Here is a 27,074-nt window from a genome sequence, read left to right as displayed (position 1 = left end):
GCTCCTAGGTCCTCCAGAAAGCCATTTCTGAGCTGTAAAACTGGCAAGAAGCGGGAAGATTTACATCTCAAAGGGGCAAAGGAAGATTTTACAGTTGTATGTTTTGTAATGTAACTGTTGTAAGAAAGTTGAGGTCAGCGGCCTGCAGTCAGGAATAAAGCTGTCCAGATTGTACTCAAGCTGAGGGGTGTGTCAAAACCATCCCATCCACCTGATATAAATAGATAAGCCCCATCTTGTAGATGGACAAAATAAAATCTTAAAACCTCAAAATTTTCTGTAAATGAAGATCACTCACGAGTTAATCACTAAATTAGTTATAACGATATAGCAAGGATGTCTTTGAAATCTCCTTTAGAGTATAAGGCATTCCACTCTATAAAATTCACTAAAGAATAGCAATAGCAGCATCAGTACAGTTCTAAGCATGTTTCCAAATAGCCTACTGTGAACAACCCAGGAGCTCTTTTGTGGTTCCTTCAAGGTCAGACTAGAAGAGCAGACCTCAAAAGAGGCCTGTGAATTCAGAGACAATAGCTTGGCCCTGAATAGACATGCAGGAGCCCAAGCAACAGAGGGATGTGCAGGAGAGATTCGTTTTTGTTTCTTTTTTAAACAATTGAAATGTCCGTGAAAAATCAGGCCTAACTCCAGCCAGTTTAACAATGCCCAGTAAGCCCAGGTTTTGTCCTGCATTTTACATGTGGTATTACATTATCTTCAGACAGGTGTCAAAGACATTCTTCAGGCTTTACTTTCATGATCATTTACTTTGTGGTCTGTCTGCAGCACTTTATTTATTTGTGCAGAAGTTATTAATGCGATACAGCCCAGCCTTAGAATGAGTTTAGACTCCAGCAATCTTTTCACATTCCTGTGACACAAAGCAGGAATGATAATGGCTGTCCTCAACCTTTCTCCCTGGTTGGATGACTACATCAATTACAAATGTCCAAAGGAGATGAATGACTCCCATCAGTCACGGTACAATAATACCGGCCTGTGAGTTACCACTTAAATGAGATATAAGAGCTTTAAGATACATGCCAAGTGTTTTACAGCACGAATGTGTAAAGTCCTAAGGTACATTTTATTAATTAATAAAGCATATTAAGTCCAGTCTTTTAGAGGATTAAAGCTATGGCAATAATTTTGATACCTGCTCTAGTTATCAGATACTTTGGGGGGATGTATGTTAATTTATTAAAAATTAATTATAAATATTTTATTAAACATCAGGCCTACAGTTCCCTCTGAGTGCTGGCTATCTAGAAAGGCATGTTGTCAGAGTAGAGTATACTTTATTAAATATAGTGAGAACTTGTCAAAATTATTCATCTGCTTGTGAATTTACATATTCAGTGTGTCTCTGCTGTGTACTGCACGAGGGCAGGGACCAGGATTGGTTGTTGTTGCTGTTGCTATTTCCAAAGTCATTGGCACATAGTAGAAACTACAGATACTGGAAAGTGAATGAGTAAATGTCAGTGCAAGGTAAAGGAGCAGTAAAAATGTTGGAAGAGATGGAGTCTGGAAGGGTTTGTTTAGACCAAGTTGCTGAAATGAACTGTTCCCTTTAGGAAACCTGGTATGTTGTCGTTCTCATGTCTTCGATGTGTGTCCCAGGACACTGTCTGAGTCTCTGCCAGCCTCATGGTGCTGCACTGTGTTCTCCTGCCTTCCTAACATGACTGCACTGAGAACACAGAGGTGCATTTCCTACCTCACGGGGAAGAAACTGTCGCTCTTAAGTCTGGAGAATATGAAGAGTATTTCAAAAAGTTCATGAAAAGGGCAATTTACAAAAAAAAAAAAGACATGAAAATGTGGGCCTAAATGATCTTACATTTTAATTCCATTTTCATAAACTTTTAAAATACCCTTGTATAATATTTTACTCCCATTTTGAAGAATGTCTCAGCATACGGTGTGTCCTGGCATAAGGCACTCGACAGAAGCCAACCATCGCATACACACTGCCTAGTGGCTCATCCCTATTAGTTGTAAGCTGAGTGTATTTCATTTAGCTGCATACAAGAGCAGTCCAAATGTCCTTGACGGTTACAATAAGATCATTAATGATCGTTGCTAAATATTGATCACAGCTAATTATGCAGGGATGTATCATCCTTAAACAAAATTCATATTTATTCCAGTCTTTATCTGACTAATTCTTTTCAGAATTAGCAAAAACATAATGTGCTTACAGAAAAAATAAGCCGTGTTGTGTGTTTAATAAGGACAAGTGGTTAGCTACTTGAGTTTGGAAAGAATGCAAATATAAGAAAAAAGAAGAGGAAGAAGGAAGAAAAAAGAAGAAAAGAAAGTAGTGATGGCAATGCCAAGGGAAACATTTGGTTCTGGCTTTAGCTCCTTATTTAAGAATTAGGAAGCTTTGATAATGGAATAAAACCCATGCATTAGAAATGTTCTTTGTTTTTCTCTCTGGAAAGAGAGGTGATTTCCTCCTGTTGGTGGCTTCATGTATTCACTGCATTTCCTGCACTGGGTGCAGTGCATTAGCTGTGCTCATGTCTTCAGAAACTTTGTGCCAACTACTGCCTTGACATTTTGGTTTTCCAAGGTCTTCAGTCTAGCTGGGGCCTGACAGCCTGTGTCGTTTCAGCTGTCTACTGTTATTGACAGTGTGACCTAAGCGTCTACAGGAGAATGAAGTCACCAGTGAAGGGAGTAGTAGTGTCATGATGGGAAAACATGAATAAAAAAAACTGCTTATATTTTGTTGCCTCTTTCTTGTAGGAAATTTTAAGTAGATAAATGGTTTAAAGAAACAGTGAATGCAATTTTTTTGTTTGACAGTTTAAAAAAAAAACTGTAAGGTCTGCAGGAGAAGTGAATTATGTGGATTTCAGCAATCATCCCATGTCATTTTAACTGAATCAGAAAGAATATGGTTACTGTCAGGCCTGGTGCAGTAGCCTAGTGGCTAAAGTTCTTGCCTTGTATGTTCCGGGATCCCATATGGGCACCACCAGTTCTAGTCCAAGCAACTCCATTTCCCATCCATCTCCCTGCTTATATCTTAGGAAAACAGTCAAGGACGGCCCAAAGCCTTGGGACCCTGCACCTGCGTGGGAGTCCGGGAAGAGGCTCTGGGCTCCTGGCTTTGGATTGGCTCAGCTCTGACCATTGTGGCCACCTGGGGAGTGAATCGTCGGACTGAAGATCTTCTTCTCTGTCTTTCCTCCTTTCTGAATATCTGACTTTCCAATAAAAAAAAAAATATTCTAAAAAAAGGAATATGGTTACTGCTTGAGTGTGTATATGTCAAGCTAGAATATGGAAATAAATGGACAATGTCAGTTAACCCTAGGGTGTTTTATAATTAACATAAGAATATTTCATATTAATAAAATAATTTTATTGAGGCCTGTTTGATTAAACTTACAAATGATTACGATAGTCCAAAATGCCGGGCAAATACCCAAAATCATATATAGTACCAGAATCCATGATTTAATGTTTTTTTTTTCCCATCTCAGCTAAGCACTTATCACATACTGTGACTGTAACTTTTGCAATTTGAGCTCCAACAGGAAAACTAGCACAAGTTTCTTTTACTTCCCTTACAGTTTCATGGATTACATGTAACTGTGATTTTAGCAACTTTGACATACTAATATTTTTCTTTCTCTATAATCTCAAAAACTGAACATTTTACTGCAAGGAGCTGTTTTGCAGTTTTGCCCTGGCACAGCTTAATTGCTGCCACCTCAACCCTTACAATTTGGGTTAGTTGTTCGTTACAAGAAAGGTTACTTGATCACAGGCACTGCAATAGCGCATCATTGTGTGCGAGAACCAAGACAACCGCTGCTCGGTTAGGAGGTGGGTGCTGTGGGTAGGCGGTGGATACAGCTCGGGGACATGGCACAAAGAGGTGGTTCACATCCCAGGTAAAGTGGAGTGGGGCTGCACGAGGTTTCATCCCATCATAAGAACCATATGTGATGCAAAACGTGTGGGCAATGTTTCTGGATTTTTATTTTCATTTTGTGTTGTATTTGCCAATGTGTAACTACAACTGCACAGATAAGAGGGAACAACTGTATTGCATTATACTGTTATAAATTGCAATCCGGTGAGCTTGGTGATGTCTCTGATTTTAGTCCTGTTTATATTTAATAAGGTGTCAGATGTTCTCTCTGCCCTGATGTGTCCATAATTAAGAACTCGGGTGGGTATTTGGCACAACAGTTAAGACACCACTTAGAACATCTGCATTCCACATCGAAGTGCTTTGGGTTTATGTTCCAACTCTGCATCTAATTCCTGCTAGAGTGCACCCTGGGAATACAGCAGATAATGGCTTGAATCCTTGGCTCCCTGCCACCCACATGGCAGAATTGAGTTGTATTTCAGTCTCCTGGCTTTGGTGTGGCCCAGCCCCGGCTGATACAGGCATTCAGATGGTGAAGTAGTAGATGGTAGGCCTCCTAATGTGTCTGTCTCTCTTTTCAATGAATCAATAAGCAGGTCCTTAAGAAGTTAATATCTAGGGGCTTGTGTTGTGCTACAGTACATTAAGCTAACAATTCCAACACTGGAATTCCACATCCAGGTGTCAGTATCACACCCAGATGCTCTGCTTCCTAACCAGCTTCCTGCTAATACTCCTGGAAATGCTGCAGTGTCTGTATGGCCAAGGTGCTTGGACCCCTGCCGCCAACATTAAAGACTCAAATACAGGTCCTGGCTCCTGGTTTTGACCCTCCCAAACCCAAATAATTAGGACCATTTGGGAATGAAAAAATGGTTAGAAGATCTCTCTCTCTCTCTCTCTCTCTCTCTCCCTTTCTCCTCCTTCTATCTCTCTTTCTTACTCACTCACCCTGCCTTTCATATAAGTAAATGAAGGATCTATCCTTATCTGTCTCTTTTTATCACTCTGCCTTAGAAATAAGACTTTGTCAATAAAAACATTAATATCATTGAATGATTTTCCCTGCTGCCTGGAAGTACTTTTTAAATCTTCAAAATATATGAGTAAGTAATATCCCCCACATATTAGAATAAGTATCAATTAGCTATTTTCTGTGTTGTCTGACAGTAAACAAGTAACAAAATGAAAAGAAATAAGAAAGCAAGTTATCAGATCAAATGAGATTGTATTTCAGTGAAGACTGAGCTAACCTGAATAGAAGAGTTTGCAGTAAAGCAATGTTAGTACAAAGTTGAAATTAACATTTATCAGCTTAGATCACTTTATATGCAATGTTTTAGATGCAAATGCCAGATCACAGCTAAACTAGTTACAACAAAGGCAAACCCAAGGCTGCGAGTGTCTGGTCTGAGTGATAGCCCGCTCTGTGCAGTACTCTGGGGAGCAGTTCATGTTTCCTGTGTGATATCTCTTCCCTGGATGACAGAATCTGCTTTTTCTTTTTATAAGTTTAAAGATACATTCATGAGAGAAATCTCTCCCATGAGGGCAGCTGACTGAGGGAACCATTGATAACAAAGGATATGGATTAGCCAAAGTGACAAACATTCCATCATCTGAAATAAACAGAAAAGAGAAAACACGGTTTTGTCATGGAACTGCTAAGTGTGTAGTTCCAGCATGTCAACCATGACAGTGCCATTAATAGCAAATCTCTGTATCTTGTTCATATTGTAAGACTGAAACTTTGTATCCAGTGCACACTAACCCAGTTGCCTCCTTTTACTGCGGGCAGCCATCGTCCTACTTTCACGTTCTTTGAGTTCGTGATGCAGTAAAGGCGTGTGAGTGGAGCCATGAAGTGCTTATCTTTTGTGCCTGGCTTATTTCACCTGACATAATATCCTTGGAGTTCATCCAGGTTGAAGCACATGATGGGGTTTGACATAAAAAATACATTTTCATGTTTTTGAAATGTTTTAAAAAACAGTTATCTACAAACACAAATTCCTGCAAGCAACTTTAAATGTATAAAACTATCAGAAAAAGTTCATGTAATTGAAAATGACTACAAAACACAAGCTTAAATTTATTCAGAATGTTAGGTGCTAACATCTCTCAAATAGAGCACCAGTTGGAGTCCCAGCTGTTCGGCTTTCAGTTCAGCTCCCTTCTAATGTGCCTGGGAAGAAAGCAGATGATGGATAGTCCATGTAGTCAGGCACCTGCCACCCAAGTGGAAGATTCTAATAGCTTTCCCAGTTCACGGCTCCAGCCTCGCCCAACCTTGATTGTTCTGGTCGTTTGGGCAATGAGTCAGCAGATGGAAAGTCTTTTTCTCTGCCTCTACCTCTCTTTTGCTCTGCCTTTCAAATAAATAAATCCTAGTTACTTTAAAAATATTTACTTTTATTTGAAAGGCAGAATGACAGAGATATGGAGAGAAAGAGAGATCTTCTGATTTACTTCCCAAATAGTCACAATACCCAGAACTGGGCTGATATGAAGCCAGAAGCCTGGGCCTTTCTCTAGGTCTCAGAGCAGTTTTAGAGGCCCAAGGATTGAACCATCCTCCACTACTTTCCCAGGCCATATACAGTAAGTAGAATTGAATGTGGAGCATCCAGGACACAAACCAGCACCCATATGGGATTCCAGAGCAACAGGAGTAGGCTTAGTCAAATCACCATAGCACTGCCCCACCCCATAAATAAATCCTTTTAAATAAAAGAAAAGATGCCAACAAAACTGCTTTGGACTAGAAGTTTTAATACTTGCTCTTAATGTATTTTGGAGTGATTTCCTTTAATGAGATAAAAATACCCAGAATATTTCATGTCAGTGCTATTGAGTCATAGTCTTTAATGTAACCTGTTATAATAATTATTACGAAAAATATGAAAAAAGAATACAAAGACATTCCATGTATTTCTTTGCAGGGTCCTCCAGTGATAACATTTGGAAATCTCTAAAGTATTACAGCTAGAACACTGATGTAATCTTGGCTTTTGTCTGTGTGCATATGTGTGTGAGTATATGTATTCACACAAGCATCTCTAGTTTTATCACATGTTGTACCTTAAATGCTAAAAGTAGAGTTTGGCAATTCGGTGTGCCTATTTCCAAGGTTCTTATATTGTAAATATCTGTGTGGAATGGTGAAAAATATCTATGCGTGCAAGAAATGAGGGCATATATTAATGCATTAGAGCATCACAGTCAATAGTTTGTTCAAGTTTACCTGTAATATTTTTATCCTCTACAGTTATATAATTAAGTATGTGTATTATCCCACAAAATTATTTCTTTTTGCTATTCTTTAGGAATAGGCTTTGTTTCACTGTATCATTACAGTGAAAGTAATGGGAAGTAGGACACACTCTAAGAATCATTAATATTTAAAGATTCACTATTAGATTTAGAACCATTATATTCACTACTCTTACAAAATTAAAGATCATTAGGCATTTGCATTAAGGCCAATAAGACTCCCAATTTAGTTATAGTATTACACACATAAATAAAGTGAGCTTAAATATCTGCAAGGCAAATTGCACAGGCATTAGGTACATATCTGCATTATATTCTGTAGCCTGTTGATGATCGGTTGTTTCCTTTGTAGCTTCATAAATGCTCCACTTTGACGACTTTCCCTTCCTAGAACAAGACTTCCTCCCTTTCTCAAATGCTTTTTCTGTGTCTTATGTAAGATTCAAGCACAGTTCTCCAAATTACAGGATCCTTTCTCTGTAGGGGTATAAGGTGGGATAATGAGAACAAATGAACTTATGCCAGATTGAAATAGTTTTGTCACACATATAAATTAATTTTTTCTTTAGTAGAAAAATTGCAATTATTTTGCTTAGTAGGGTACATCAAAAATGTCACAGCTTTCTCAGTAGCAGCATGAGCTCTGGTTTTAATCCAGCTTCTATGTTTTCAGATAATCTAAGGTCAAATTATGGCTGTGGTCATACGGAATTGTAGTTATGTCTACCATTTTACTTAGAAGTGGACTTGAACTTTTTGTCTACTTCTGAAGGGGGGTTGTTCTTTAACTAAATACCCTGGATTAATTTTAGCAATCATTTACTCAACTTTTTTTCTTTTCAGAACATTTTCTTGATTCATATGGTGAAATACGTCTCCTTTTATTTAATTTAGGCACTCCAGGGTTTTTTTCCTCTTTGCATCATACTGTCATTATACTCTCTAATCCAGTGTAACTTATTATTTCTATTTCATTTTTTTCTACATTTTTTCTTTCCCTTGTCAAAAGCTCCCTACAATACTTTCTTTTGTCGTGATACAGTGGGCATTTCCCTAGTAATTTATCTCTCTCTTTTTTTAATTTTGTGTGTTTAAAAAGTTTCTCACTGTTTTCCTCAGTGCCAAGGTTTCTCTATGAGAGGGAGTCGATTTTTAATCTAATTTTTGCTGCATTTTGACTTTGTGTTTGCTATAATATTGTTCTTTTTTAGAAAAACGATTAATCTCTGAAAAATTACTTTTTTTCCTGCAAATGCTATGCGTCGAAAGATTTGTTTGGGCGAGGATACTTGTAGTAGTTCTGAGCTTGTTAATGTCTGCAACAAAAGGGCATCCAATTTCTCTGCTGCCTCAGATTAAATCTGCCCCAGGAAAACGTGCCCCAAGTGTTCCGTTCTCTCAGTAGCTCTGAAGCCAAGTGTTGTCATCCAGGTTTCTTTCAGCAGCCACGCTCCAGATTGTAAACTTAGGCCCAGTTGGATGTCTTGTGTTTCCAGAGATGGGCTCTTTTCCTACTGTGTTCTGAGATCTGCCTTTGAAGCCTGAGATAGCAGTGCTTGCCCTCCTGTCATCATGTGCTTCCAGAGAATTCTGCTCACCCTTGTCGGCTTTGGGGAATCCTGCATGTATTTTGGTAACATTGTAATATTTAAACTCTTCATTTTGAAGGTCAGAGTTGGCTGTCTTTTCCTTCAAGTATGCCCTATTATTTTATAAATGGTCTTATGGAAGTGTAATTTATATCGACAGAATTCTTCCGGCTATATATTTTATTAATATTTAGTTCATTTATACATGTATATATAATCATTCTACAAACTTCTCAAAGTTTCAGAAGTTACCCTGTGGCTTATTACAGTCGACTCCTTACTGTTAAAATATATATATGTATTGTAAAAATTTCCATGAATGTATCCTTTAGCCATTGTAGAAATTGCTTTTGCTATTTTTCATTGTTAATAAACTCCAGAAGCAATGAAAATTTAGTGTGAATGAAGGTTAATAATGAGTTAACATAGAACTATCTCTTTTCGAGGGAAAATTAGCAGGTTTCACTCTTTATGTATTCAAGATTTATTAATTTATTTAGGTGGAAGTCAGAGTTACATAAAGAGAGCGATCTACCATCTGCTAGGTCACTCCTTAAGTAGTCACAGTGGCCAGGGTTGGACAAGACAGAAATCGGGAGCCAGGCGCTTCATCCAGGTCTCCCACATGTCAAGAGCCCAAGCACTTGTTCCATTTTCTGCTACTTTTCCTAGGCCATTCTTGAGGAGCTGGGTGGAGAATATAGAAACCTAGACGCAGATCAGCACCCACATGGAATGCTGGCATTACAGGCAGTGTCCTCCACACAGAACCATCTTTCAATCTGTTCGTCCTTTGTCTGCTTTTTCACAATGCATTTTTTGTAGCACCTCAGATAATATTCTTGCCAAAGGTTGAGATTATGAGTGATATGCTTAAAGCTTTGAGATCAGTTGAGACATGTTGGCATTAATTCCTGATACAATTTTGTTATTATGAAATGAGAAGGTTGTGGAAGTCAAAAGCTAATTCTCTGAAGAAAAGAACCCAAATTCAATTAGAGGTTTTGAATTATTTCTTTTTTTTTTTTTTTTTTTTTTTTTTTTTTAAATTATTTATTATTTAACTTCAGTAATTACATTGTATTATGTGACACAGTTACATAGATACTTGGGTTCTCCCCACCCCTCCCCAAACCCTCCCACCATGGTGGATTCCTCCACCTTATTGCATAACCACAGCTCAAGTTCAGTTGAGATTTCCCCATTGCAAGCGTATACCAAACATAGAGTCCAGCATCTTATTGTCCCGTCAAGTTCAACGGTTTCTTAGGTATACCCTCTCTGGTCTGATGACAGAGCCAGCAGAGTATCATCCCAGTCAATTGAAAGCTCCAACATACCATCAGCAAAAATTTACATCATTATGGAATTAATTGACATAGTAATGAGTAACCAATATGTTAAAAGTAAATGCGGGTTCCCAGCCACCTTCTGTGACCACCTCACCTATACTTCAATTTTAGTTTATACACAACATATAATTATTCAATTTATATAATTATTCAATTCATATAATTATTCAATTATTATTTCAAATGAGACATTATGGGATTAAAAGTAAACTTTTTCCTTTTCCTAAGAACAGTTTTTTCTGTATTCAAAATATATCATGGTATATGAGGGGGCGGAGATAAAAAGACTAGTTGTTTTGTTCCTCGCTGTGATGCCATTGCTCCTGGCAGAGTGCTGGTTAACAGCACAACCCTTGTGAGCTCTGATTTTCTGAAGCCTCCATGGTAATCTGTCTTTTCTTGCAGTAAGGTGGCTCTAAATCATGTTAGATACATTGAAGTGCTCAGAGTGTGTGGCCAAATTTATGATATTGTTCCCAAGCGACTTTAGACAGCCAATGATAAAGCAGTGTGACTGAAGGGTACAACTCCCATTGTATGAGAGCTCTTAGCTAGAGAGAACAGTCTGCTGAGAAAATTGGCACACTTGAACTGTGCTTTACACACAGCCATGTTCACAGAGTACATTCTGTGCCCAGGAAACAATGCTAAGAAGCCCTTTGTATGTGTCTTTGCATGTGTTGAAATCTTTAATATGCATTGTTAGTTGACATTTGTCCATTTTATAGAAAGATTTAGATAGATTGACTTAAAAGTGGCTTAGAAACTGTGCAGCTAGCATTCAAATCCAAATCAGGCAGATTCTAGAGAAAGATGTTAAACCATTTCTGTCTACCCTGCATAGCTTGAGTCTCCATATTTATAGAGATGGAAAATTTGTATTTTCTCTGTTCCTACTATAAAATAAGGCATAGTTCAACATTCTCTGATCATTAATCTCCACCCAGTGATGCATATTCATATGGGTGTGCTACTTTTAACAATTTTTCCACAACTGTCTTTCCTCTGATTTCCTTTAAAGAAATATGTTTGAAGACAAGCATCACACAGGCAGATTGGACTGAAATGGTGTTATTTAAACATTGCAATATTAAGCAATTACTTGTAATACAAAAATGTTTCCTTTACTATATTGTGTGATATTAATGACTTGTATATCACTGAAAGGGACAGATAAGGCTGCAAATTTAACAGCCACCTGACCAATGTTTCTTACTCACTTTAGTGTATTTCATTTTCTTAAAGCATTAATTAAGGAAAAAAAAATAGCTTCAGGTAGCCAGTGCTGTTTGCTGACAGATTTTCAGCCAGATTCAATCAGATTTTTTTTTTACTTTCTTGCATATAAGAAAACAATACATTGAAAAACAAATGAAGCAGAGAAACAATTCTAGGTTCAAAAATGAATACTATACTAATGCAGAAATACAGGGTCACTGAAAATTATAGATTTATTCTCTGTGTTGATCAGTGTTTCAAATAAATATGAGCCTATTTTTTTCAGAGAAACAATACTAAATGCATGTGAGCTTATAAATTTTGGATCAAGCTCAGAATCTTTCTTCAAACGTCCATTATTATGTTCTTCAAGGTCAAATAGTGGTGATTTAAGGGTTTGAGTATATAAAGAGAACTAGGTGAAACATGGGCTGTAAATAATTTATCATGACACAATCCACTATGTTTTTTTTTTTCCATTGGCATTGTCAAGGGCTAGTTATTTTAATAACAATTTTCTAGTGTCCTCTCCCCTAACTTGTTTTTATATGGAGTCAGTTAAACGTCATAAAATCAGCATGAGCTTCCCTAGCACCTTGTATGAATTTGTATAACTGCCTGCAAAATCAGACCCAGTTTCAATTTTGTTTATGCTGTGTCCCATATATGGGTGAGCAAGTTGTGTTTGCTCCTCTGTAGTAATCCACTGTCCATCTCCAACCAACATACCATAAGTCAGTTGCTCCCTCCAGGGAAATTCCGACCTGATGCTCCTAAGGATTACAATTTTTCCTTAGCAATATCACTCCTCCACATTTTCCACTGTAAATATTGAGAAGAAGAAACCCGTGTTTTTGCTATTACTTCAAAATCATAAGAAATCCATACCACCCTGAGCGCGCCCAATCTCGTCTGATCTCGGAAGCTAAGCAGGGTCGGGCCTGGTTAGTACTTGGATGGGAGAATCCACTATGTTTTAGGTCAGCTTCTCTGGGAGAACTCTGATACTGTTTCTCTCTCTCTCAGTTCATGTATCTGTATGTGTTTGTGGGCATGCATATAAAAAGCATATGTGATTCCACATGCATCTGTATGTATATATACATACATATCTTTAAATAGTTAGTTATTAATTACAATATAATAAGCAAACATATCTAAACACCTCAGTGAATGTTCACAAATTGAATTTATATAACCACCACCATGAAAGACTCATAAAATATTGCCAGGACTTTCCAATCACCCTCCTTGATATCTTTTATTACTTTTCTGACAGCTAACAATGTATGTTAATTTTACCTGTTTCATATTTACGTATAAATGGAACCATACAAAAACGTGTTCTCTCACTGAAGAGATCTGATTCATAACAACCACAAAAAAAATCTGGGAATAATTTAACCAAAGAAGTGAAAGATCTCTATAATGAAAATTATCTAACACTGATGGAATAAGTCATCAAAGACACACAAAACATAAAGATATTCCTTGCTCATGGATTGGAAGAATCAATGTCATTAAAACATCTGTACTACCTAAAGGGATCTAGAGATTCAATTCATTGCCTTTCAAAATACTGCTGACATTCTACAATTATAAAAGGAAAAAAAAAAAAAAGACCCTAAAGTTCATTTGGATCACCAAAGACTGAGACTAGCCAAAGCAACTTAAGCAAGAAAGATCAAGCTGAGGGCATCATAATGCCTAGTTTCAGAGCATATGACGAAGCTATAGTAATTAAAAGAACATGATCCTAGCACAAAAAGTAGATCCATACCTCTCACCATACCAAAACTCAATTCATGATGAATCAAAGACCTACATGTATGATCTGAGACTGTGAGGTTGCTGCAAGAAAACCTACAGGAAGCACTGCAAGTCATTGGTGTAGGAGATAACTTCTTGGACAAGATCTCCCAAAGCACAGGCAATAATAGCAAAACTAAACAGATGGGACTATGTCAAACTCAGAAGCTTTTGTCACAGCAAAGGAAATAATCAAAAGAGTGAAGAGACATATAACAAAATAAAAAAATTCCAAATTACATTTCCAAAAAGGATTGATTTCCAGTATATATCAGAGATCTTTTTTCAGGTAATATTATATTCTTAAAATTGCATCTATGAGCTATATTTGAATATGATAGAAACTAATTTTAATTTAAATTAAGAAATTAAAGTTATCACAAATATATAAATATGCACAGGAGAACTTTACTACAATTACAGGGTATTTTTTTATAAAGTGCTTTGTAAAAAAAAAATGTAGTTTTACACTTGTAGTGTCCTGGAGAGTAGATAGTGTAGTGCAGCAGGTTGAGCCAATTCTTTGGATACCTCTGGATCCTGGCTTCAACCTGACATAACCCCCAGCTGTTCCCAGTATTTTGGAATCTCTCCTCTCCTCTCCTCTCCTCTCCTCTCCTCTCCTCTCCTCTCTCCTCTCCTCTCCTCTCCTCTCCTCTCCTCTCCTCCCCTCCCCTCCCCTCCCCTCCCCTCCCCTCCCCTCCCCTCCCCTCCCCTCCCCTCCCCTCTCCTCTCCCTACCTCTGAGATAACTGTTATCTATATCTATGTCTATGTCTGTGGCTCATGATTAGTTTTCATATTAGAGCCCATAAACTTGATATTTGTTTCCCCCCATAAGGCAGCATCTTTATAGATTGATAAATAGAAGCAGAAAGTAAAATGCAGCTTACTAAGGATTAGAGAAGTTAGGGCTAGAGGCAGATTGTGGAGGTGTTGGTCTAAGGATAAAAAATTATAGTTGGAAAGAGTGAGTTCAAGAGCTCTATTGCACAATGTGGTAACTGTAGTAATAGTATACTGTATTCTTGAAAACCACTAACAGTTGGAATGTAAAGTGCCCTTACCACAAATCTGATAACCTATGAGATAATGGATGTGTAAGTTAGCTGGAGTTGACATGTCAAGTAATTACTTTTAAAATTTTTCATGTTATTTCGGGACTTCTTTTTCATTTAGGCTAATGTCGTAATTTACTTTCTTCTTTTCAGATGCAACAACTGTTCCATGAAAATTACGAACACAACAGGAAGGGTTACATCCAAGACCTTCACAATAGCAAAATTCATGCAGCCATTACACTTCACCCCAACAAAAGACCTGCCTACCAATACCGGCTACACAATTACATGCTCAGCCGCAAAATTTCTGAACTTCGTTATCGTACCATTCAGCTCCACAGAGAGAGCGCCCAGATGAGCAAGCTCAGTAACAGCGAAGTGAGCAAAGAGGACCAGCAGCTGGGCGTGATGCCCTCATTCAACCACTTCCAGCCTCGGGAGAGAGACGAAGTGATAGAATGGGAGTTCCTGACCGGGAAGCTCCTTTACTCAGCTTCCGAGACCCAGCCTCCTAGACAGAGCATCAGCAGCATCCTAAGAACAGCATTGGATGACACGGTCCTGCAGGTCATGGAGATGATCAATGAGAACGCCAAGAGCCGAGGGCGGCTCATTGACTTCAAGGAGATTCAATATGGCTACCGCAGGGTAGATCCTTTGCATGGGGTGGAGTACATCTTGGATTTGCTCCTTTTATACAAAAGACACAAGGGAAGGAAGCTGACCGTGCCAGTGAGGCGTCATGCCTATCTTCAGCAGCTATTCAGCAAGCCTTTCTTCCGAGAAATGGAAGAGCTAGATGTTAACAGTCTTGTGGAGAGTATTAACAGTGACACTCAGTCCTTCTCCTTCATATCTAACTCTTTAAAAATATTATCTTCTTTCCAAGGTGCCAAAGAAACAGGAGGGCACGAGGAAAAGAAAATACACATTCTTGTTCCACTCATCGGAAGATATGACATTTTCATGAGATTTATGGAAAATTTTGAAAGTACTTGTCTTATCCCAAAGCAGAACGTGAAGCTGGTCATCATCCTCTTCAGTCGGGATTCCAACCAAGAGTCCAGCAACCATGTTGAGCTGATAAACGAGTATCAGAACAAGTACCCCAAAGCAGACATGACCCTGATTCCTATGAAAGGAGCATTTTCCAGAGGCCTTGGTCTTGAAATGGCTTCTTCCCAGTTTGACAATGACACTTTGCTGCTATTTTGTGACGTCGACTTGATCTTCAAGGGAGACTTCCTCCAACGATGTAGAGACAATACAATTCAGGGACAACAGGTGTACTATCCCATCATCTTTAGTCAATATGATCCAAAGGTAACCAATGGAGGAAATCCTCTCCCCGACAATGACTTTGTATTCTCCAAAAAGACGGGATTTTGGAGAGACTATGGCTACGGCATCACCTGTATATACAAAAGCGATCTTCTTGGTGCTGGTGGATTTGATACCTCAATACAAGGTTGGGGACTGGAAGATGTAGATCTCTATAATAAAGTTATTCTCTCTGGCTTAAGGCCTTTCAGAAGTCAAGAAGTTGGAGTGGTGCATATTTTCCATCCAGTTCATTGTGATCCTAACTTGGACCCTAAGCAATATAAAATGTGCTTAGGATCCAAGGCAAGTACTTTTGCCTCAACCATGCAACTGGCTGAACTCTGGTTAGAAAAACATTTGGGTGTCAGGTACAATCGAACTCTCTCCTGACAATCCAGGCAACATGTTTTTCCATTGCCTTTTTATAGGGGAGTTTACCTCATTGTCTTCTCGTTATTTTAATTTTATTGTTATTATTATTTTTATTGTTGCTATAATTTTATTTTGTTGTCCTTGGTCATCTTCCAAAGGGTGTTGACCTGAAGCAAGAAGAGTCTACACTTCACTGATATTTCAGATTTCTACTGACGTCAATATATGTATTACTTTTGTATGTCTTTATTTGAAATCAAGTTAAATCATGGCAATTAAATGACTTTTGAAGCTCATTCATCATGAAAGACAGCTTAGAAGAATGTTCTCTTGGAGCTTAAAGATGCAATATCGACTTTTATTTTGTTTGTCAAATTCAATGTGATACAAATATTTACTGGTGAAAGGTACCACAAAAGTGCTTTATGCTTCCTATGAGGAAGGGACTCTGTAACATAAACTTGAGTTTTGTAATTTATACAAGGACTTAAATATATAGACAATAATTTTCTTCATCTTTAGAATTTTTAAAGTAAATGAACACCTATGATTGTATGTTTATTTTTTAAGAAAAAAGTTTTAAAATTTGAGGAGTTTTGTTCCACAAGCAACCGGTACTGGCTACCCTGATCTTACGACAATTATGAGCTCCTCACAGTGTCTGCTATGTAAATGCGAATGAACTTTATTTTCTCAAGGAAATATGATTTAATTAAATATTCATGTACATTTTAGAAGCTTTATGAAACAGTGTCCTTCATTTGCTGGCAAGAAGATAAAATATGACAGAACCTGTTTATTTATAATAAAACACAGGTGTAACAGTATTCTTTTTCAAAAACACTGAGAATGTTTTGTTGTTTTCTTTTGGTCGTATTTGATATATTCCTCTTTTGTAAGATTTATTTATTTTTATTGGAATGTCAGATTTAACAGCGAGTAGAAAAAGGAAGATCTTCAATCTGCTGATTCACTCCCCAAATACCCACAATGGTTTGAGCTGAGCCAGTCCAGAGCCAGGAGCCAGGAATCTCCTCCCAGTCTCCCACATGGGTTCAGGGTCTAAAGCACTTTGCCAGCATCTGCCTGCCTTCCCAAGCCACAAGCAGGGAAGTAGATGGGAAGTGGAGCAGCTGAGACATGAACTGGCACCCACATGGGATGCTGGTGCGTGCAGGTAGAGGATTAACCTGCCGAGCCACAGTGTCAGCCCCTGATGTGTGTGTTAATAACTATATTCACCAAAACACACTTTGAAGGATAAAGTCTGGAAAACTTAACAAGGGATTGTAGATATGCTGTATTTATTATTATGCTTTTAAACTCAGCCTTCATAAGTAATTAAAATGAGCAATTTCTTTATTGAATAATTTACACTCTGGAAAAAGCATTCCTCCTTGAACTGTTCAGCTTTGAGATTAGGATGACCTAAGAAAAGTCAGAAACTGCTTTTCAACAGTTCAGAAACTGCCTTTAATATAGGTTGGTAGGTGTTCTGAAAATATAACTGTCATTGGGAAAATTATGAATATAAAATCAATTTTATAATGATAGAAATAGAGAGAAATATTTTATTTCATCTGTCTCTCTGTTTTGCTTAAGCATTGATACCTAGTGTGTAGAATGGAATAATCCTGTTTAAGAAATAAAAGAGGAAATGAATACCCAGGCAACAAAGGTAGTTAATTTTCCTGATTCTAATTAAAACAAAAACTTGAAATGTGTCATCTCTCCAGATCTGACCTCATGCTTATGAGACCACTATTTTGAGTGTTTTGTGTTTGTAGGATGGCATTTTGGTTTCTGGAGTATAAAACTGAATGCATTTTTACCTTGACTACATGAAGCTTAGTACTCTGGTGTCCTTTTTTACATAGTGAAGAAACAGTTTGCATCAAAATTAATTTGAAAGTTACTGCCTCTCAATTGTTGCCATTATTTCTAACTGGTTGTCTTTCAAGCCCCAAACTTGTGCTTTAGTGATCAGTTCCTTCCATGGTAACAACTGCTTTTATTTTTACTGATGACATTTTAGGGGACTCAGAAATGCCAGGCTTCATATTGGAACAAACCACATGGAAGTAACCTTGACTAGAACATATAATCTCAATGTCAAATTCGCTAGAAAGACATTAATGGCATTTTTAGATGTTGAAGTGCTCCTGACAAGGCCAGCACTTCCAGGCCGATCTCTGCTACAAGGTTGCCTCTGGCCTCAACAAACCCTTAATTCCATGGCCTGGTTTCCTGTCTTAAATGACTCAGTTCTTTTTCAGGCTTAATTTTTAAAACAGTAAATATGTTAACGCTGAGTACTGACAGGCATTTGAGATGATTGGTTACCAAATAACAATTGTTAATAATTTTGTTGATAAATGGTATGCTCCTCATAGATGAAATAAGAAAGTTTTACCGAGGGATATAAATAATGGACTGTTTTAAGAGATTCAACATCTGAGAGAATTACGAAACAGCTACAAAGAGATAACATGGCACTCTGTTTTGTATTATTGAAACCTTACCAAGGGATACAGACATCTCATTTGAACTTAATTATGCACACAGTGGTGACAAATGTATACGATGCCTCTAATGCTGTGACTTAATTTTGCATTAAGCTTTCTGTGTTTTTTTTTTATTTTTTACATTATTTTTATTAATATAAAAAGAACAGATTTTATGTGTTCCATAGGTGCAGATCCCAGAAGGCATTCATACTTTCCCCCATTCCCTCCACACTGCACCAATCATTTTCCTCTCATTGGCAGTGTTTTCACAGATATAATTCTTTTTTTTAAGATTTATTCTTATTGGAAAGTCAGATATACAGAGAGGAGGAGAGTCAGAGAGGAAGATATTCCGTCCATTGATTCATTCCCCAAGCAGCCTTAATGGCTGGAGCCACAACAATCTGAAGCCAGCAGCCAGGAGACTCTTGCAGGTCTCCCACGCCGGTGCAGGTTCCCAAGGGTTTGGGTTGTCCTTGACTGTTTCCCCAGGCCACAAGCAGGGAGCTGGATGGGAAGCAGGGCCACTGGGACACAAACCGGTGCCCATATGGGATCCCGGAACATGCAAGGCAAGCACTTTAGCCGCTAGGCTACTGTGCTGAGACCCACAGATATAATTCTAATCCACTTTATTTCACAGTCTTGATTTGCCACTAATCATAGTACTCAACAACTAAAAGTAATAAACCGACATGGCCACATTTCCAGTAAGATGGGCTCAAAACAATTATATCCCAAAATGACCATTTCATTCTTACCTATAGATGTTTGCTCTATGTCAACTGTCACATATTAGAGAAAACTTACGATATTTGTCTTTTTGAGACTGACTTGTTTGCTAAGCATAATCATTTGTAGTTGCATCCATCTTGAAAAAGACAGGATTTCCTTTTTATGGTTGAGTAGTATTTTATAGTGTATATATATCCCATTTTCCTTAGCCAGTCATTCATTGATGGGCATCTAGGTTAATTCCATACCTTAGTTTTTGTGAATTGCACTGCAATAAACTCGGGGCTGTAAATAACTCTCATATGTGGTTTCATTTCTTTTGGGTAAATCCGCAGGAGTTGGATGACTGTGTCATATGATAGATCTAGTTTTAGCTCTTTGAGAAATCTCCATACTGTCTTCTGTAATTTTTATACTGATTTACATTCACAACAACAGTAGACTGTAGAAAATACGCACTTTCTCTTGCATTTTTTCAGATGATGGTTATTCTATTTAGGGTGAAGTGAAACCTCATTGTGGTTTTCATTTGCATTTCCCTGATGGCTAGTGGACCTGAGCAGTTGTTCATATGTCTGTTGGCCATTTCTGTTGCTTTCTTTAAATATTGTCTAGTCATGTCCTGTGTGTATTTATTAATTGTATTCTTCCATTTTGTTCGTTGCCTCTTCACTTTGTTGATTTCTTAGCTTGATATAATCCCATTTGTTTCTTTTTTCTTTAATTGCTTTTACTCGTAGCGTCTGTTCCAAAATGTCTTTGCCTATGCCTGTGCCTTGCAGAATTTGATGGTATCAGGTCATGGATTAAGATCCTTGATCCATTTTGAGTTGGCTTTTCTTTGAGGTGTAAGGTAGGCAATCTCATTTTAATACTTCTCAGTTAAAAATCCAATTTCCCCAGCACCATTTGTTGGAGAGACTAACTTTTCTCCCAGGGTTGACATCAGTTCACTTGTCAAAAGATTGATGACTGTATATGTTTGGGTTAATTTCTAAATATCTATTCTGTTACATCAATCTGTATATCTTTTTATGCAGTACCGATGATTCTGGAGTGCATCTCAAAGTCTGATCTTGTGTTGCCTCCAACCTTGTTTTTGTTGCTATGATTACTTTAATTATTAGAGAGCTCCTGTGTTTCTGTGTAAATTTCAGCATCATTATGTTCCCTAACTTATGACATGAAGGAAGGTTACTATATGCTAGTAAGTTTAGTTTTTCCCTCTGTGTAGATTTGATTGCTTAAGGGCCTTTGAGGTTGAAGACCAGCACACTGTGACTGTAAGAAGTAGCACCACAGAGGTAGGGATGACTCTGTATGCTGTTGGTGATACTTTATGTAGATACCCGTAAGTGTTCTTTTTAAATATCCCCCAATAACAGTTTCATCATTCTTCCATGTCATTGAATGTCTGCTGTCCACTGCATGCTGTACTGTGCATTTTACTTTTGAATTTAACCTTCACAACAGATCCCAAGATATGTTTTATTCATTTAACATACATAGAAAGTGAGGCCATATTGATTAAATAACATAAACTAATTTCATACAATGGCATGCTGTAAAGATTTACGCTAAAGGCTGATTCAGAAACACCTGTCTTTATACACTAGCTCTTGGTTTCTCAGATGTTGAAAGGATGTAGAAAACGATGATGGGAGGAAAAACAGTGAGAAGCCAACTCCATGGATCTTTTTAATCCTCTATTTGGTTTGCTTCTGCTGAATGCTTGCTCTGCAGGTCTACATTTTATAGATTTTCTCAGAGCATCCTCATGCTTTAATCTCGGGTTTCTATCACTTTTCTTGATCTTTCTGTTTTCTGTACAGCACTTTATCTGAAAAGAAAAGGGCTTTTCCTCTATACTAACCCACAAGTCACTAGATATCAAGCTGGGTAAAGCTTTTCAGAATTCCTGGTGTGCATAGGAGGCCTTGTGTGTCTTCTCAGCCATCTGAGTGCAGACGCTGTCCACACTGATGAACACCACCTCATAACTGCTTCGCTCTGTGTCAGTTTAGCCATACAGGCTTCTTTGTTGGTGCTGGAATATTTGGGGATTTAAGAAATGAAGTCCTGTATAGTCCAACCAAGAAAATAAATGTTCATAGAAAAGGTAAATTAGTAAGTCTCTCCACTTTTAGTGTAAGAAAGTTGCAGGCTTTCCCAGGCACAGCCCTTTAGTAAGGCCACTCTGGTTTCATTTCCAGTTTAGCCCTGGGCAGTTCCTAGAAGACCAATCCCAAACAGTCTGCATTGCCCAGATAGGGCTGTGTGGGGCTGCCAGCACTACTGAGTCTTCAAGTAGAGTTTCTGTACACTGGATATGCGGTCTCACGTGGATCTGGACACAAAGAGGCTTGCTGTCTTTTCTTGTTCTCTTCCCACCCAACAAAATACATATTTATGCAGACAAAATGGACCAAAATGAATCTCAAATAGCCAATACAATGTTTTTAGATCCCATACTGGCCTCAGCAATGACATTTTTATAGATAAAATGCAGCAGATTTTCATCAGGTGGCAAATCTGCCCTTATTTCCTGCGAAGGATCTGCCCCTGCAGCCCAGCAAGTTAAGTGCCTACCCTAGTGTTAGCAGTCATTTGGAGAATTGCCTACTTAATCTCTCATTTGTGCTTGGTAATTGAAGTCATTGCTCTCCAGGAAACAGCCTGTGATCATGATTATTGCAGGGTGAATGGACAAAATGATGCCCTTCGTTCTAAGGACTGCTGCTTTTCCTACCTCCCCAACCCCACTCTTAGCAGCATCTGAATCACTGTCCATCATGGTGCAGTACCACAGAATTCTGTGTTGAAACCAGAAGCCTTTGAATCTTCAGTTTTCTAGGAGGGGCTAAGGGGGAACCAGGTTGCAGCTTCTGAATAAAGGGATCCTGCCTCTGTCTGCCTCACAGCCTCATTCATAGCGCCAGCTGTACTGCAAGTTTGAAATGACAGATGGTGAGGATATGTGAGACACAAGCAATGATTCATGCCCCCAGGTGGCCACACTGTCAGGATCTACATCAAGCAGCAGACCACATGGCAGTAACACAGAAATGCCGGGCTACTATAGCGTCGACTTAGTTTGCCATCCAGTTGCCCAAGGGCCCCAAGACTGAGTCGTATTTTAGATTCTACTCCATAAAGTGTTCTATTGCAATAAATATCTATTATGTCAATAGGTTGGCATTAAAGCTGAGATAATTGAGGTTTGAGTATGCATAGGTATACACATATTTTACAACTTTTTGTTGTAGTCATTTTGGGCTACTGTGACATCTTAATGTATACAATATGTAATGATCAAAGCAGAATAATCTGTATTTCCTTTTCTTTGCATTTCCTTCATGATTGGAGTTTTGGAACTCCTTTTTCATAAGATATATATTAGATTATCAGATTTAGTCTTGAGGTGCAGGGAATTAAGCTACCATTTGCAATGGAATGTTCTGTTCCAGCTTCTGGGTAATACAACTGGGAAAACAACTGACTGCCCAAGTATTTGGGCCCCTACCACCAGTGTGGAAAATGAAAATGCAGTTCCTGACTGCTGTATTTAGCCTGCCTCAGACTTGCCTGCTATAGTCATTTGAGTAATGAATCAGTGTATAGAAAATCTCTCTCTCTCCCTCTTCCTGCTTCCTTCCCTCTCTCCCTATCTCCCCTAACTCTCTCTCTCTCTCTCTCTCTCTCTCTCTCTCTATCTATCTATCTATATATATATATATATATATATATGCGTGTGTGTGTGTATGTATGCGTATGTATATCTATGTATATATGTATGTATCTACGTTCATCTCCTCCTACTACCTCTCCTTGTCCTCTCTCTGCCTTTTAAATACATAAACTTTTATTTTAAAAAAAGCAAAGTGAACTCACTTTGTTGTGCTTTAAAACACTAGGAATGCATTTCTTCAATCCAACACTGACCTGGTATCCATCTGGATAATTTATATATATATAATATATATATATATATATTATATATATATATATATATATTTGTTTTTCCACCTCCACTCAATATCGAACTTTATAGGATCACTTGTAAAAAAAATTTTATAGAGTGTGAAATTAGAATTATAAATTTTATGTGAAAAGGTCTTGTTATAAAGAGTTTTCCAACAGAGAGGAGAGCACAACCCTGAAGAAGCTATGGTTCTCTCTTATTTGTACTATCAGTTGGCACGCATTACTGAGAACTTGTTTGGGAACAATATGCTCAAATAGAGACTTGACTGAAAGTATCATACAAAAGCAAACATTTCAGTGCCATCAACACCTTCTTCAAGGAGACTGTTCTGTTTCCTTGTTGCTGTCCCCAGAACTCCCACAAACACCTCATTTTCTGATTTTATTCAAATGGTGAAAACTGTATATATATACCATGAGAAATCGAAGATCTACAATATAGCTGAATTTCTGATGTCAGTATGTGAATCTTCCCTCACTTATAGTGTGGTTGTTACATCAAAGGTTCAACTTGACATGATCAAAAATAACTTGGGACCAAAAGTTCAAGGAGGAAAATATTCCTAACCATAGGTTTTACCACCAGCCTCTATAACTTTGTATAACTAGTTGCTAAGTATTCTGTCGCCACAGTCACTCTCAAGTTATATCCTCTTTGTTTTGATAGTCACCAAAATAGCTCCAATACATATTTCTAAAAAGAAAGTCTTTAATTGGAGTTTTAAATGTTAGAGATACAGGATCAAAAAAATGCATTCTTTCTTTTTTTTTTTAACATGCCTTCTGGTTGTCATACTTGTCTAAGATCCTGGTGACCTCCTTTTCCTTGCAATGTTTTTCTTTTCTTGACATAGGGCTTTTCCTGAATTCCACATTGGGTAACTATTTTATATATATATACACACACATATATATATTACATATATGTGTATATATATGCACATATATATATATGGCTTATATCACTTAAGTTGTGTTTTAGACCACAATATTTAGTATTGGTTTTGAGAAGTTCCTATTATATCACTCATGAGATTGAATAGTGAAGTTAACATAAGTTTTCAACTCTTTTGTCATTAGCAATCCTGGCCTACTTGAAGTCTGTTCAAATTTTTCTTCTCCTTGTTAGTCAGCTGGAATCACGGCCCCCTTTTGAGAATTTAGAAGAGAAGCTGAATGCAGAGATGTTTGAAACTGTTTGATACCCTCCAAGGGCTTCTGGTTTCTCAATTAATGTGTTCAACATTAAATTCAGGCTTGCACTCTAATACAAAAAGCCTTTGCATCCAAATATTTACTGATGAAATTAATCATTCATTTAAAAGAAGAGGCTTCATGAATAAATCTTAATGTGGATTTTTAGAAACTATTTTGCTTTTGCAAACTAAATAATTCATAATAGAAGATGTCATGATACATATTTTATAATACCTTTCTGGTAAGCTGTTATTGTCGCACCTAAGAATATCAACGAATTGTGTTTTGTGTGGTTGTCACTGTATTTTCAGCATATATCATGTTCATATTTTCATATTCTATGTAAAAAAACTAGGCTTTTTATAAAAATGCACCCAAGAATTCAGTAAAGGCTTATGATAAAAAGGGAAGGAAATTCTGTTTTTAAGGTTTGTTTTATGTATTATTGGAAAGACAGATATACAGAAAGAAGGAGACACAGAGGGAAAGATCCTCCATCTACTGGTTCACTCCCCAAGTGGCACAATGGCCAGAGCTGAGCCAATCCGAATCCAGGAGCCAGGAGCTTCTTCCAGGTCTCGTACTTGGATACAGGGTCCCAAGGCTTTGGACCATCCTCTACTGCTTTCCCAGTCCACAAGCAGGGAGCTAGAAGGGAAGTGGAGCAGCTAGGACATGAACCAGTGCCAATATGGGATCCCATGGGTTGTATGGTAGGGATTCAGCCACTGAGCCATTGTGCCCAGGCCAGGGAAAGAAATTCTTATTGCTCAGAATTACTTTTTTTTCTATACCCAATCACTTAGCCAATATGCAGTTAATTGAAAAAAAAAGACCACTTTATTTGTAAACAATTTCCAGTTTGTCTCTTCATAGAAGAAACCTCTTTGGGGCAGGGGCAGGAAGGTGTTTAGCACAGTGAAGTGTTTTTGATTTTAACTCTTGCTATTGTAACAGCTGCTGTTCATTTGGTGCTGATTTACTCTGCAGTGTTACTCAGGGAAGATTCTCTCCTGGGAACTTTGACAACTCTAAAATATGTAACGTTATTTTTGATCAAAATGAGTTTCTCCACAAGGAAAACACCTGGATTCAGGCCATCTCAGAAGCTGAGGAGAGCGTAGTGGTTTACTGCTTATTAAGTATTATTAAATTCTTTCGTTGGATGTTTGATTAAAAAAAAACTAATAAATGTTAGTGGTATAAAAAAAAAGTATTGTAATCCAAATGCATCAAAGATGGTTGGCCCCAGCTTCCTTTTGCTTTCCTCATTCAGCTAACTGCAGTTTAGGAATTAGAAAGAAAAATGACTTTTGGAAAATCAGAAATTTTCTTAGAAATTCCTGTTTCCACTTTTGTTTTAAAATAGTATCTAGCTATATTCAGTTTCAATTTTTTAAGAATTTGTTTTTGAAGACTCAAGTTGTTTGAATTTGCATGTTAAAAAAATTCCAAAATCAACAATATTCAGATCACAAGTAATTTTATTGTTGCTTCTCTTCTTTGTGAAGATTTATGTGTTAGTTTATTTAATTATTTATTTGAAAGACAGGGACAGAGAGAGAGAGAGAAAACGAATCTATCTTCCACACAGTGAGTCCCTCTCCAAGTGGTTTCAATGGCCAGCGCTGGGCCAGGACAAAGCCAGGATCCAGGATCTCCAGGTCTCCCACTTTGGTGATAGGACCACCAGGTACTTGCCCATCGTCAGCTGCCTTTCCAGGCACATTAGCCAGAAGCTGACTCACCATTAGAAGGCAGCTGGAATGCAAATTAGCAGTCCAGTACAGAATGCGGCATCACAGGGTGCAGTTTAACGTACTGTACCACAACACCTGTTCCTGTTACTTCTCTTCCTTGCAGGAAAGCCTAAACTCTCTATGGTGGCTTGAAACCCTTGGGAACTGCCTGAGCCCATTCCTCTTGTCCTCCCCTTCCCTCAGTCATGCACTTGTTCACTCAGCTGCCATCACTGCAGGCTCTGGCCTGATTTGTAGCCAACGTTTGCTTCTGCCTCTGAGCCTCTGCCCTGGGTGCTCCCTGTTCTGGAAATTCTGATTTTGACATCTGCTCATGTCTGTCAAAAATTCTTTTGACAGTAGGAGTAGGCTTAGGACTTCGCCTTGTCAAGGTGTTTGGAAGAGATTTTGAGGTTCATTGATCTATGTTAGTAAATATGACCAGATTCATAATCAGAATTTCAACTGAATATGTAAAGCCTTCTTAGAAGCAAATCATACTGCGGGGGGGGGGGTTGGAGGAGCACAGGTGTAGAGCTAATCAAAATTGATGGATTTGGCCACATTTCCATCAAAATATGTGAGTTTGATAGTCAACAGAGCCTCCATCAATCAGGAAACCAAGTGACTGCTGCCCAAGGGCAAGTTCTGCCTTAGATCATGAGCTTTTATCCTACAAACCAATTCCCATACTTCTGGTGTTGCAGGAAAATCAGACCCTTCACCCAGTGTGTGTTTCAAATGTAAATGTTATTTAAATAATAGCATTAATGAGGCTATATTGATTGTTTTGTGGAAAATATTCTGACCTCATTCACCTATGCAATTTAGTAAATTGTATTTTATAAAATATTAAGTAGGGGAGTTTAAAAACTTGCATTCTAGGCAAGAAAAACTATGAAAATCTGTATTATGGATTTGAACCTGTCACTGCAGATTAGGCTAAAAGATTAAAGAAAATTATCAGAACTCTGTGATGGCTTCATCTCACTCTAGTTCCATGGGGTTTTTTAAT

The 27,074-nt window shown here is 37.9% G+C and overlaps 1 protein-coding gene across 1 annotated transcript in view; it reads left to right on the top strand.

Moving 5' to 3' along the window:
- CHSY3 (chondroitin sulfate synthase 3) overlaps nucleotides 1-16,744 on the top strand; it is a 229,889-nt gene extending 213,145 nt beyond the window's left edge. The window contains exon 3 of the mRNA XM_004586613.3: nucleotides 14,353-16,744. Within this exon, the coding sequence (XP_004586670.3) occupies nucleotides 14,353-15,915 (1,563 nt within the window). The 3' untranslated portion in view covers nucleotides 15,916-16,744. The remainder of the gene's footprint in view (nucleotides 1-14,352) is intronic.
- The last annotated feature ends 10,330 nt before the right edge of the window (nucleotides 16,745-27,074 follow it).

This window comes from Ochotona princeps, chromosome 19 (genome assembly GCF_030435755.1).
Source record: "Ochotona princeps isolate mOchPri1 chromosome 19, mOchPri1.hap1, whole genome shotgun sequence".
Classification (NCBI taxonomy): Eukaryota; Metazoa; Chordata; class Mammalia; order Lagomorpha; family Ochotonidae; genus Ochotona; species Ochotona princeps.
Note: the sequence above shows the minus strand (reverse complement) of the source record. Positions and strands in the feature narration are given on the sequence as shown.